The sequence below is a fragment of the Impatiens glandulifera genome, chromosome 1 (assembly GCF_907164915.1).
Source record: "Impatiens glandulifera chromosome 1, dImpGla2.1, whole genome shotgun sequence".
In the NCBI taxonomy this organism is placed as follows: Eukaryota; Viridiplantae; Streptophyta; class Magnoliopsida; order Ericales; family Balsaminaceae; genus Impatiens; species Impatiens glandulifera.
The window spans coordinates 136,329,965-136,343,854 of record NC_061862.1 but is presented as its reverse complement, the minus strand read 5'-3'; the positions used below and the strand labels follow the sequence as shown (position 1 = coordinate 136,343,854).

General features: G+C 26.5%; 1 protein-coding gene across 1 annotated transcript; it reads left to right on the top strand.

Moving 5' to 3' along the window:
- The first annotated feature begins 4,039 nt into the window (after nt 1-4,039).
- On the top strand, nt 4,040-8,199 carry LOC124919863 (probable inactive receptor-like protein kinase At3g56050). The gene is made up of 10 exons (XM_047460226.1): nt 4,040-4,058; nt 4,145-4,255; nt 4,342-4,480; nt 4,556-4,627; nt 4,710-4,853; nt 4,926-5,066; nt 5,775-6,211; nt 6,444-6,634; nt 6,718-6,850; nt 7,444-8,199. The coding sequence occupies exons 1-10, from the start codon at nt 4,055-4,057 to the stop codon at nt 8,016-8,018; spliced, it is 1,947 nt and encodes a 648-aa protein (XP_047316182.1). The 5' UTR covers nt 4,040-4,054; the 3' UTR covers nt 8,019-8,199.
- The last annotated feature ends 5,691 nt before the right edge of the window (nt 8,200-13,890 follow it).

Sequence of the window (13,890 nt, the reverse complement as noted above, 5' to 3'; positions counted from 1 at the left end):
TTTTACAAAAGTTAAATAAATAAAGAACAATTCAAATATGAAAACAATTTTCCTAACTACAAAACAATTGAAAAACAAAAATTAAGAAATTGAAATGGTGTATGAAAGTCTTTAATTAAAAGTTGGTTAGGTTATTGTGTCCCCATTCCAGCCTTTTTTTTATATTTTATTTTATTTTAACTTATTTATCAAAATCTCGACAATCTGAAATTTACAAGTCCCAGACTAAGAATAAATAAAAATAGTGATAAGTATAATTTTTGTAATCATGTTTAATAAATGTTTTTATTGTTTAAAATTGATACTGAAAACTTAAAAAAAAATATTGATAATTATAAAATCATGTCTAACAATTTTCTTTTTGTTGTTGTATACTTGTATATAATTATCAGTTTTTTTTAGAAAAAAAAATAAAATAGGATAACTAATGAAGCAGATTCGAACAAAAAAATCTTTGGGTGAATATCCACCTCTTATTACCACTAAGTTATAAAAGAGATTATATAATTATTAGTTTATAGAATACTAAAATATGTTAAAATGAAATAATTTGATTGTAAAAAAATAATCATATATATGTTTAAAATAAAAATAAAATAGTAAACATATATATTATTATACAAAATTATAAATTAAAAAATGATTTTCAAACTTATTGTATTTTTATTTCATACAACTATCAAATATACTATAAACACTTAAAAAAAATTGTTTATCAATTTCTCAACCAATTCCGACTGCTCTAAATGAGTTATTTTGAAAGAGACAATATTTGTACAATTTTTTATCACAAATTCAAATTTAAATAAAGTATAAAAAAATATATATTTAAAAAATACACAAACCTTTTTTACACAATATTATTTGAAAATACCTATCCTACAAATATTAAAGTGTATAAAATTATTTGTAACAACTTATAACTTACTATACAATGTCAAAACAATATAAACACCAATACAAATTTAAATTAATACAAAAATAGATAAACAAAAATATAAAACAACACACAAAGAACTTTCAAACAAAATTGGAAACAAGTAATAATAAAAAACCTCGCTACATTAAATAAAAACCCAAACTTTGTATATATAGGACAACAAACTACTTTTATTTTTATTTTATTTTTTGTTCAAAAGTATCATATTTTTTTATTCCATTCCAAACGATTCTGAATAAGCACCCTGATTTACTAAATGTATCAACAATTAAACACAAAGTTTGTGAAGTTGTATATTGTAATGATGTTTTAAATATACTAAATATGAAACTATTATAATTTATAAAAATAATATATAATTGTAAGATATTCAATCATATACTTTAATTATAAAATGTGGAGTTCTCAAACAGATGCTATTAATTTTGGGCAATTAAAATTTCGAATTCTCTTGAATCTTAAAATTTGGATATCATTATTTTTAAAGTTACACAACGTTTTCAAACTCCGTTAATTTATTGTATACGTGACATTTATAAATAAATAAATAAAAAATCAATGTTACTAATTTAACTACTGAATTTCAATTTTGACAACCGATTCTTTGAAATTCGGTAGGTAAAAACTCGATTCGCTAAAAATTGATAATATATATATATATATATATAATGATGTTTAATTTTTAAAGTATCCGGATTTCCGGGTCGAGAGTTGTGGTTAATTTGAATATATATGTGAGAGCAAATGAATACTTGGGTCGGATTGTGGGTTGATCCGCTCATAAACTTAAAACGGTTAAAAAAAAATTAAATATGCTATAGGTATGGTTCGAACTTGCAACCAAACAAAACAAATACAACTCTTTAACCAACTAAACTATTAACACTTTATATTTTAAATTTAACACAAAATTTGATGAACGCGGGTCATTTTAATAATATAAGTTCAACTTTTTAACAAACTAATATATATATAATGATGCTTAATTTTTAAAGTGTCCGGATTGTCGGGTCGAGAGCTGTAGTTAATTTGGATATATATGTGAGAGCAAATGGATACTTGAGTCGGATTGTGGGTTGACCCGTCCATAAACTTAAAACTGTTAAAAATAAAATTAATATGCTATAGGAATGGTTCGAATTTGCAACATAACAAAACAAGTACAACCCTTTAACTACCTAAACTATTAACACTTTATATTTTAAATTCAACATCAAATTTGATGAACGCGGGACATTTTAACAATATAAGTTCAACTTTTTAACTAACTAATATATATATATATATATATATATATATAATGATGCTTAATTTTTAAAGTGTCCGGATTATCGGGTCGAGAGTTGTGGTTAATTTGGATATATATGTGAGATCAAATGGATACTTGTGTCGGATTGTGGGTTGACACGCCCATAAACTTAAAACGGTTAAAAATGAAATTAAATATGCTATATGTATGTTTCAAACTTGCAACTTAACAAAACAAGTACAACCCTTTAACCAACTAAGCTAATAACACTTTATATTTTAAATTCAACACCAAATTTGATGAACGCGGGACATTTTAACAATATAAGTTCAACTTTTTAACTAACTAATCTATATATATATATATAATGATGCTTAATTTTTAAAGTGTCCGAATTATCGGGTCGAGAGCTGTGGTTAATTTGGATATATATGTGAGAGCAAATAGATACTTGGGTCGGATTGTGAATTGACCAGCCCATAAACTTAAAACGGTTAAAAATAAAATTAAATATGCTATAGGTATGTTTTGAACTTACAACCTAACAAAATAAGTACAACATTTTAACCAACTAAACTAATAACACTTTATATTTTATATTTAACACCAAATTTGATGAACGTGAGACATTTTAACAATATAAGTTCAACTTTTTAATTAATTAATATATATATATATATATATATATATATATATATAATGATGCTTAATTTTTAAAGTGTTCAGATTGCCGGGTCGAGAGTTGTGGTTAATTTGGATATATATGTGAGAGCAAATGGATACTTGGGTCGGATTGTGGGTTGACCCGGTCATAAATTTAAAACGGTTAAAAATAAAATTAAATATGTTATAGGAATGGATCGAACTTGCAACCTAACAAAACAAGTACAACCCTTTAACTAACTAGGCTAATAACACTTTATTTTTTAAATTCAACACCAAATTTGATGAACGCGGGACATTTTAACAATATAAGTTCAACTTTTTAACTAACTAATCTATATATAATGATGCTTAATTTTTAAAGTGTCTAGATTGCCGGGGGTTGAGAGCTGTGGTTAATTTGGATATATATGTGAGAGTAAATGAATAATTGGGTCGGATTGTGGGTTGACCTACCCATAAACATTTTTACCGTAATATTTTTTTCACGATTTTTTATATTATTACTCGTGCAAATGCACGAAATACATGCTAGTTATATTAGTAATATAAATATTTTATTTATTTATAAATGTTACGTAAATTTTAAGGTATATCGTTTGAAACTAAGACAAAATTTCGTTTTAACAATAAAAATTCTTAATTAATTAACTTCCCATAAGAGTCCGAAATCTTAATTAACTTCTCATAAGAGTCTCAATTTGACAATTTGACAAATTATAATAAATATTTATAATTATAATATGAAATTTTGTATTTTTAAAATAATACATATTTAAAACATGTGTTTGGGATGTTTTTTAAAATTAATAAGGTCTCTTTTTTTTTTTCCTCCTCAAGGTTTACATACTTGACTCGAACCAATCAGACATGTATGATGAGTATTAAATTTAATTGTAACCAAATGAATTATTTAAGTTAAATATATAACTAAAAAATGTTATTTAAATAATATAATTTCAAATAAGTCAAAAAGAATCATAGCCATTAATAATTATTATTATTATTATCGTTTGCCGGTTATTGAAAGAATTGATTATACAATAGGCAACTTCTCATCTATTTCCATTTTGTCTGTTTTTCAAGTCAACAAAAGTCCGCTTCATATTTCATATACTCACGCGTCTTTAGCCGGTCTATGTTCGTACTTCGTAGGCGCCATTGATAAATTCCGCTCAATTACTCTGAATTTGCTTCATTTGATGCGTTAGATCATTACCTCTACTTTGTTTCGCAATTGATTGAGTTGAATTTCTGCAAAAATCGTTTGATTTCTTCTCCTATCTTCTCAGTATTCACAATGATCGACGTTCGGAAGTTCATAACACATTGCATGAAGATTTTCTCCGTCATTTTGTTCTTGCTACAGCTGAGTTTCACTTGTTTCTCACTCAACGATGAAGGTACGCAATTTGTTGTTATGCGGCTGAATATTTGAAATTTTGATTCATGATTCATGATGCTGTTTTATTGTTTTTTTTGGTTGAAGGTTTGGTATTACTAAGGTTTAGAGAGAGTTTGGATAGTGATCCATTTGAATCTTTGGCTGATTGGAGAGATGATATTGGAGTATTAAGTCCTTGCGCATGGTTTGGCGTTGAGTGTTTAGATGGAAGTGTTGTAGCTTTGTAAGTGATTATCTAATCTCGATTAACCATGGCGTACTATATAGATTCTTAAATTGTTTCTCTTATAATATTCAGGAACTTGAAAAATCTTTGTTTAGTTGGAACACTTGCACCTGAACTTGGAAAATTGATTCACATGAACTCAATGTAAGGACATTGTAGACTTCATTTCTTTAGGTTACTTTTGTTTTTGCCTAACTTAATTTCTCTGCAAACTGTTTGTCTTCAGAATTCTAAGGAACAACTTTTTCTATGGGATTATTCCTGAAGAGATAGGAGGGATGAAGGAGTTGGAGGTGTTGGATCTTGGACACAATAACTTCAGTGGACCACTTCCTTATAACATTGGCAATAATCTTTCTTTGGCAATCATGTAAGGAAAATGGAACAACGAGAATATAATTTTTTTCTTTTTCAATCAACTCATTTGGTTTATTTGGTACAGTTTGTTGGACAACAATGTGTTATTTGGTAGCATGTTACCTGAATTTCAAGACCTTAAGATGCACTCTGAAGTGAAAGATGAAGAGCACGAGCTCTTGACAGATAGAAAGGAACTGTCTTGCAGCCAACAATCAGACCTCTGGTATGTCTTTCTTTTCATTTCAAAATGACTTAGTAGGGTTATGCTCAAAACTAGGGTAGATTTGACTTGTATTATTGTTATGTGTGCTCTGTTGAATTCCAGATGCTACTATTTGTTGTCCACCTAAACTTAGCAGGAATCAAGTAGGATCGTCTTTTTATTTTTTAGTATCCTCTTGTAATAGACGGGGTTTTTACTTAAATTGGCTGCATCACCTGCTTTTTATTCTTACTCATTATTTTGTGAATTACTAAGTTTTCCATTGCATACCATGAATTAATGACTTGCACTGCACTATGGTTCTTTTAGTTTACTGTTACTAGAATTTATACATCAAATTCTTTTAAACATCTAATGGGAGAATCTTAGTGTAGCCTATAGGTAAACAGATTGAGTATTACATCACCTAGTGAATAGCATCTTCTGCAAAACCACTTACCTGTTTATTCTTGTTTTTCGTTTCTTATGAAAATAGTCATGAAGGCTCGAACCCGCAACTTTGTTGCCACAAGCTTGCACATTTCAATATTATTCTTGTAACTTCAATTTGCTTTCAGATGAAATCAAAATGCAATATGATGATAGAGTTTTGATTGTTTACGAATTAGTTCTCTTTTAATACTCCGCTAACTAATTCATTTATACTGGCATACCCTGAAATGTAATGAATTATTCTTATTTTGTATGGATGTGTTTTATGTCTCTCAGGAATGTTGCCGAAACTAGAAGTATATCTCACCGAGTATTGCTTCAAATAAATAACCCCAACATTCCTGTTGTTCCTCCACCATTGCCATCTCCATCACTACCACCTTCCCCTTCTCCTTCTCCTTCTCCTTCTCCTTCTCCTTCTCTGACTCCTTTTCCATCTCCATCTCCATCTCCATCTCCATCTCCAGCTCCAGATCCATCTTTTGCACCCAAAACCAATACAACTCATACTACGCTCTCTATTCCCTTGCCTTCACCAGCGAGGAACAGATCAAAAAGTCATATAGCTCTGATACTGTCAGTATCAATTGGAGGCCCTGTGTTGATTTTAGTTTTTGTGTTTGGCATACTCTTCTGTCGAGGAAATAAGATGGCAGCTGTTAGACCTTGGGGCACAGGATTAAGTGGACAGCTACGAAAAGCTCTTGTGACTGGTATGCTACACCTCTCTAAGTATAGATCACTTCTTCTACTTTATTTTTATGATTCCACTTAAAGCACCTTGATTGAGGTGGGAGGTGATGGCAGTTGGATGTTGTGTTAGTCTCCTCCATGGAAAAAAAATCTGGTCTCAATAATAAAAATTGCTTCCACTTGATTTCCAGCTTAAATCGATTTGTTTTTTACTTTCTTAAATGAATAAAGGAAAAATGTTCTTTTCCCCAGGTGTGCCAAAACTAAAAAAATCAGAGCTTGAGGCAGCTTGTGAAGACTTCAGCAATGTCATATGTTCTTTACCGATTGGAACAGTTTTCAAAGGCATATTATCAAATGGAGTTGAGATAGCTGTTATATCCGTTGCAGCTTCATCTGCCAATGATTGGTCAGATAACTTGGAAGCTCAGTTCAGGAACAAGGTAATGAATCGTAAATCAACAGTAACCAAAGCGCTGTCTCAATCAGTTCATTTTCCTAACAATTTATCTAATAATGATTCCAGATTGATAGGTTGTCAAAAATCAACCACAAGAACTTTGTCAACCTTATAGGGTATTGTCAAGAAGATGCTCCATTTACTAGAATGCTGGTTTTTGAATATGCTCCAAATGGGACACTATTTGAGCATTTACACAGTAAGTCCAAACTGCTCCTCTTTGCAAACTTCATGTTTTTTCTCTCTTTGCTGAAGCTTATTACTTGTGTCCAGAATTAAAACTACTCCAAAGGCATTTATGATATGAATTTCATACACCCAACATCTCAAATAAAGTATGAACAATTTATTTCTCTCTTAGAGCTTTAATGCGACCTTAGTTGATCTTAGATTTTGTCCGTCTCATAATTCACTAGTCTACCCTTGGGAGATCAAAACCCTTTTCCTAACCAAATAAATTATGAAAAGGATCCATGAACATGTAACTAAGAAATTTCCCTTTTATAACATATTGTTTAGGCAATATATATTAAAGAAAAATAAATGTAATTGTCCCTACATGGGAAACACTTTTGGATCCCGATTCGAATCTGACAAAGAAACAGTAAATTAATTTCTGAATTTGAGTTAGACGAAGTTTGTTTCCAAATGTTATCCCATTTTGATCCACATCTGAACGAGAAATCTGTCATAAATGAGTCCATTATTTCTCATCGATTTGATTTGATGTGTATAAACATGCTTGTATGCTCATCTTATATCACTGAATAAAATTTTCTTTTTATCCTGCAGTAAAAGAGGCAGAGCATTTGGATTGGGCTGCACGTATGAGAATTACAATGGGCATAGCATATTGCCTTAACCATATGCACAGCCTGACACCTCCAATACCCCACGAAAATTTAAACGCAACATCAATCAATCTTATGGAAGACTATGCAGCCAAGATATCAGATTTTGGTTTCTGGAACAAATCCACAGCCATCATCAACACAGAAACAAGTACACAGAGCAATGTATACAGTTTTGGAGTTATTATGTTCGAAATGGTAACAGGAAGGATTCCTTTCTCGATAAGCAACATAAATTCAATAGAAGACTGGGCCTCTGACTACTTGAGGGGCGATAATCCACTTTTAGAAACAGTGGATCCTATTTTAACATCGTTCAAGTCCGATCAAGTTGAACAGATTGGGGAATTGATTAGAATCTGTATTAGGCCGGAATCAGAACTTAGACCGACTATGGAAGAGATTGTGTCGAGATTGAGGGATATAACTGGAATTACACCTGATGGAGCCGTGCCTAAATTGTCTCCTCTTTGGTGGGCTGAGCTTGAGATTCTCTCTTCAGAAGCGATTTATTAATATTTGGTAAGTACTTACACTCAGTACATACACTAGTTTGTTTTGTTTACAAAAGGAAGAAGAATATATATTGCTATTATGCACATAATAATTAGTTTGTATATGATGATGAAACATGCATTTTTACAGAACAAAACCTGACATTTGTCCTATTTGAAAGCAACACTTTGTTTCTGATTTATGATTCTTTGTATTTCATTTATTTATTTATTTCCACTTCTTTCAAAATATAGTTGTGTTAGTTTTGATTGGAATTATATCATGAAGATATATTTTGAATTAGATAACCACTTGTGTATCCAATATTATTATTATTATTTTAAAGTTTAAATTGTAATCACATTTTTATTTGACAATTGTGGTGTGCTAGCTAGCTAGTATTTATTTTATTTTTTTTTCAAATAAAATTAAATGATATTGGAATCAGATTGGCATGAAGCATTTAAACATTTTTTCTTTCAATTATATGTCTATTTTTTTTTTAAAGAAATTATTGTTTTTGCAAAGCTTGCAAATATAAACATTCATGTGCTAATCAATTCCATTTATATAGAGTCTGTTTGGATAAGTGATATTGACCTTCAAATTTAAATTTTAATTTTTTTTCATTAAATTACAATTTTAAATTAATTACAATTTTTTATTTATAAATATCTTATTTGGATAAGAAATATGTTTTTTTTATAAATTAGTTAAGTATATATAAAATAACATAATAATTGCGTACATATTGTAAATAATTTAAAAAAAATGATGGTTGATAGTTGACATTTGAGTCCCATCACTTCTCAATTAAATAAAATTGGATGTATTTGTTTAATTCATAGGTAACATATTTTAATTTTCTCATAGACTTGCCACTAAATTTTGTATTTTTCAGTCATTTATTTTAGCCCATCATTAGACTATTTTAGATATGAATGAGTCTAGTATTGCACTATTGAACACAACATTTAAATAAATATGATGTTAAAATTAGAAAAGACGTAAATATGTTTAGAGAATATGATGGAATAAAAAATGTTGATCTCGTCTCAGAAGACAGAGAAGACAGAAAAAACGGGGAAGAAAAAGAAGAAGAAAAGAATTGTAAATTAAATAATAAAATTACAATTTAGACCTATTGGCTATTTTAGAAAGAATTCATTCATCATTCATAAATCTTTCAGAATTTAAATTACAAATACAATTTTTATATTTAAGTCACTTAATAAGCATAAGCATAGAATTTGAATTTACCTTCTAATTCTAATTTCAATACTGATAACATTCCTAACAATACATAATTGAAAACAAAACAAAAATTTAATGTATGAAAAACTGTTTTCTCAATACAAGATTAATTGGTGTATTTAATTGGCTATATTCTTTTTGAATTATTTAAATATTTATACCTATAAGTTCTTTTTATTCAAATAATTTATTATTTTATAATCTCATTAGTATTTTTTTTATCTTGTTTTACGGCAGAATGACAATTTAAAATCTCCCCCACGATCAAATCAAATTGTCACGTTTGTGACGGTTTTCTCTTAAAACCGAATGTGGATGAGACGAGAATAATATTTGTGTCTCCGTCCCGTTCCGACCTCACCACGAACACTATAAACACAATTAGATATATAAAATCACATATATATTTATTTATTCATTATATTTTATAAGAGTTGTAAATTTAATTTTTTATAATAATATAAAATTTTAATATATTATAATATATATAATATTAAAAAAACCGTTAATATAATTTTATTATATATATATATTTTTATTTTTTCTGAATATTTTATAAACGGTGCCCCGCAGGGATTTTCTGAAACCGAACGGAACGAGGATGGTATTACAAAAATTTCCCCCCCAAAAACGGGACATGGATAATAAATTAAATGCATTACTCGTCCCAAACCACCCCATTATCGTCCTTAGTTTTACGACAAATAAAGTTATTAACCCTAAATAACTATTAAATTAATTGTATATTAGTCATTGACGGTTTAGTTCAATTTTGAGTGATCCTCACATATTTTATATCAAATACAAATATTTTTTGAAAGCAGACATAGATTTGATTTGCCTATCAAATACAATTATGATTTCAACTGCACTCTTTTTTTTTTACTTAAACGATGGCCATTTATAAAGGTAACTAGTTTTTGAAATGATTCTGAGATAAAATTGACACGTTTAATATATAATTTCCAAGTTCTAATTGAATTTAAATTCTATAATTTCTTTTTAAGTACTCAATGGGATTTCAAATTTATGACAAAAAACTATATATTTTAAACAAAAACAAGGTTTAAATCAACTTATTTTGATATTTACACCAATTTATAATTTATTTTTTTATATGAGAATTATTTTATTAATCCACGTCTATACAAAAATTATAAATTTTTAGTAAAAAAAAGACAAACAAATTATTATAAGGTAACTTTACATAAGTTGCAATATAAAAACACAAAAAGCATGAAAAACAGTAAAAATCAAAAGCAAGGAATCCAAGATCAACACAAATCTTATACCATCTACAATAACATTGACATCTTCTTATTTAGTACCCTATTTTATTGTATTTTATTTCACTATAAATTTTATATGTTCTTTGGCGATAAACCGTCCTTGACAACAATCTTGTCGAGAATAAATTTTGTTGGGATCAATATTTTAGTTTCACATTGTTTCTAGGCTTTTAGTTGTCTTTAAGAACCTTTATTTAAACTAATTTTCGTTCTTCTCATTCTTAACGATGCACAATTATTACATGAGATGTAATATATAATGCATAGATGAAGTGTGTATGAATGAATTACAAAAAATATATTTATAAATTTAAATATTTAATATTTGGACGTTTGTTTAAATGTGACCGCTAATTAAATCAATTAATTATGTTTTTTTGTAATAAAAAATTTTTATTTCTTAATTTTATTATATATTTTTCACCACAATTTTAAAATTAACAATAATAAAATTACCTAAAATATTTATTATTATGAAAGATACAACTCAAATCATCTATTCCTTTTACGTATATTTATTGTGTACTTATTCACTAAGTTTAAAAATTAATAAAACGATTATAATATAATAGTTCACTCGTTTTATTATTGCATATTATTGCATACGACAATAAAATTCAGTTAAGATAAATAGTCAATTTGTTCGATTTATTATCGCATACGACAACACAATTTAATTAAGATAAATAGTTTTCTTGTAACCTTATTTTGTAAATTAAGAGTGAGAACTACTTGATATTTTCTTAATTAATAATTATATTCATTTTTTACAAAATTATATAATTAATATAATAGTCTAATTATTATTATTATTATTATTATTTATTTCTATTAATATTATTTTATTATAGAAAACTTATATTATTATTATTGTAATCTAAATAATTATTGGGATTTTAATTTATAATATAAAATTAATTAAAATATATTATCAACTATTTGTTAAAATATAATTTATTTATATAAATGATTAATTGAAATAATGTTTTATTTTTATCATTAGTTTAATTATTTTAATTTATAATATTTATATTATTATTTGATAATATTATTTTTATTAAAGAAATTTTATATTAATATAAATAGGGTGTATCTACACTAGGGCCTTGTTTGAGGAAATAGTTTTTTGGTTTTTATTCGGGTTTTATCTAAAAAAACCCTTGTGTGATAAAAAGTAGGAAAAAACTGGTTTTTAAATTTTGAAGACTAATTTGCCTTTTGACTTTAGAGGGTATGGTGTAAGTGAGAGAATGATGGTTTAGAGAGAGGATAAAATTAGAGGGTAATTTTGGTATTAAAGTAATAAAATTATTTGATTTGATGGTTGATAAGATGTCTGGGTTTTGGGATAAAAACTGGGTTTTATCCCAAAAAACCTTACATCAAACGAGGCCTAGGCAGATGTGGCTCACGCCCACCCTTAAAATAATATTATAATTTTTTTAAGTTAAGAATATGATATAACAACATAATTTTTTTAATTCTAAAAAAGAAAATATAAACCTAAGTTAACTACCAATTTTTTTCATATATTTCTCAAAATAAACATTCAAGCCCATCCGATTTTTTTTTGAAATATAATAAAAAAGTTAATTAAAATATAATTTTCAATTATTTTTTAAAATATCATTTATTTAATTACTTTAAATATTAATAATTAATTATATTATATTAAAATAATATAATAATATAATAAAACATATAAAATAATACTATTAATTAGTTTTAAACTTGTATTAATAATTCTATTTTGTAATATATTTTTTTTTCTTTTTGGTTCAATTATATATAAATATTTTCTAATAAAAGATATAAAACTTATTAATAATAATTTGATAATAAAACTTAAGTCATCATTGTTTTTTTCATAAATAATTTTTATTAAAATACCAATAAAATATTACAACTAAAACATAAAAACAAGAATTATAAAATCACAAAAAATAACAAAAATTAAGAAAAAAAATGCAAAGACAACACCATGAAAGACTCTTCAAAAACATTCAAAATTGAGCTAGTTTTTGTGTCACTATGACATTTACATTCTCCAAAGACATTTTGAGGTGCTCAAGTTGTTGATAACTCATCTGCTCTTTCGATATTTTCCATCCCATTTGATCTTCACTAGCTTTTAAGGCATGAGTCACTTCTTTTTTATGTTGCTTCTCCACCTCTAGTTGAGCTTGCACATGCATAAATTGAGCCTTCAGTTCTCTAGTTTTAGATAACTGATTATCCTTTGCTAGTTGTTCTCGTTCTGCAATAGAGGATGTGACTTGAAGATTCTTCTCATTCTGCATTTTTGACATGGTTAATTTTTTACACCCTTTGTTTGTGTTCACAACTATTAGCTAATTACAGATGTAATATGTAATGCAAAGATGAAGTGTGTATGAATTAGAGAAAACCTATTTATAGATTTAAATATTGAATATTTGGACACTTCATAAAAAAAACATTAAATGTGCTAGCTAATTAAATCCATTAATTAAGATTTTTTTTCTATATATATATATTGCAATTAAAAATATTTTATTTCTTAATTTAATTATACATTTCTCACCATAATTTTAAAACCAATAATGAAGTTACCTAAATTATTTATTTATTTGAAAGATACCATTCGAATAATCTATTCCCTTTATGTATATTTATTCTCTAAGTTTAAAATTAATAAAACAATTATAATATAATAATTCACTCTGTTCGATCTATTATAGCATACTTATCGCATACGACAATAAAATTCAGTTCAGATAAATAATTTTCTTAAAACCTTAGTTTATAAATAAACAGAGAACTATTTGATATTTTTTTAATTAATATAATTTATTTTACAAAGTTATATAATTAATATAATAACCTAATTATTATTATTTATTATTATTAATATTATTTTATTACAGAAAAATTATATTATTATTATAATCAAAATAATTAATGATATTTTGATTTATAATATAAAATTAATTAACGTATACTATCAATTATTTATTAAAATATAATTCATTTAATGTAAACTATTAATTGAAATAATATTTTATTTTTATCATTAGATAAATTATTTTAATTTATAATATATATATATATTATTAAATAATAAATACTAAGTAATCATTTTACCTAGACCTAGTTTACAACAAATATTTTTTTCTCTAAAGAATTTTGTTAAGGTATGAAAAAAATCGTACTTATAGATAAAATATCACGGGTTTACTTCCAACTAAAACTACCTAGAAGAGAACGTCATAAACACCATTATATCTTCATTGTTATTATTTGATAATATTATTTTTATTTAAAAAAATATTATTATAATTATGATGTATCTACTTTAGGACTGAGGTGAC

Bases quoted from the DNA above. Each gene is read 5' to 3' on its own strand.
- LOC124919863 (XM_047460226.1), top strand. The intron at 4,854-4,925 runs GTAAGGAAAATG...TATTTGGTACAG, and splicing joins AATCTTTCTTTGGCAATCAT to TTTGTTGGACAACAATGTGT. The intron at 6,851-7,443 runs GTAAGTCCAAAC...TTTATCCTGCAG, and splicing joins ACTATTTGAGCATTTACACA to TAAAAGAGGCAGAGCATTTG.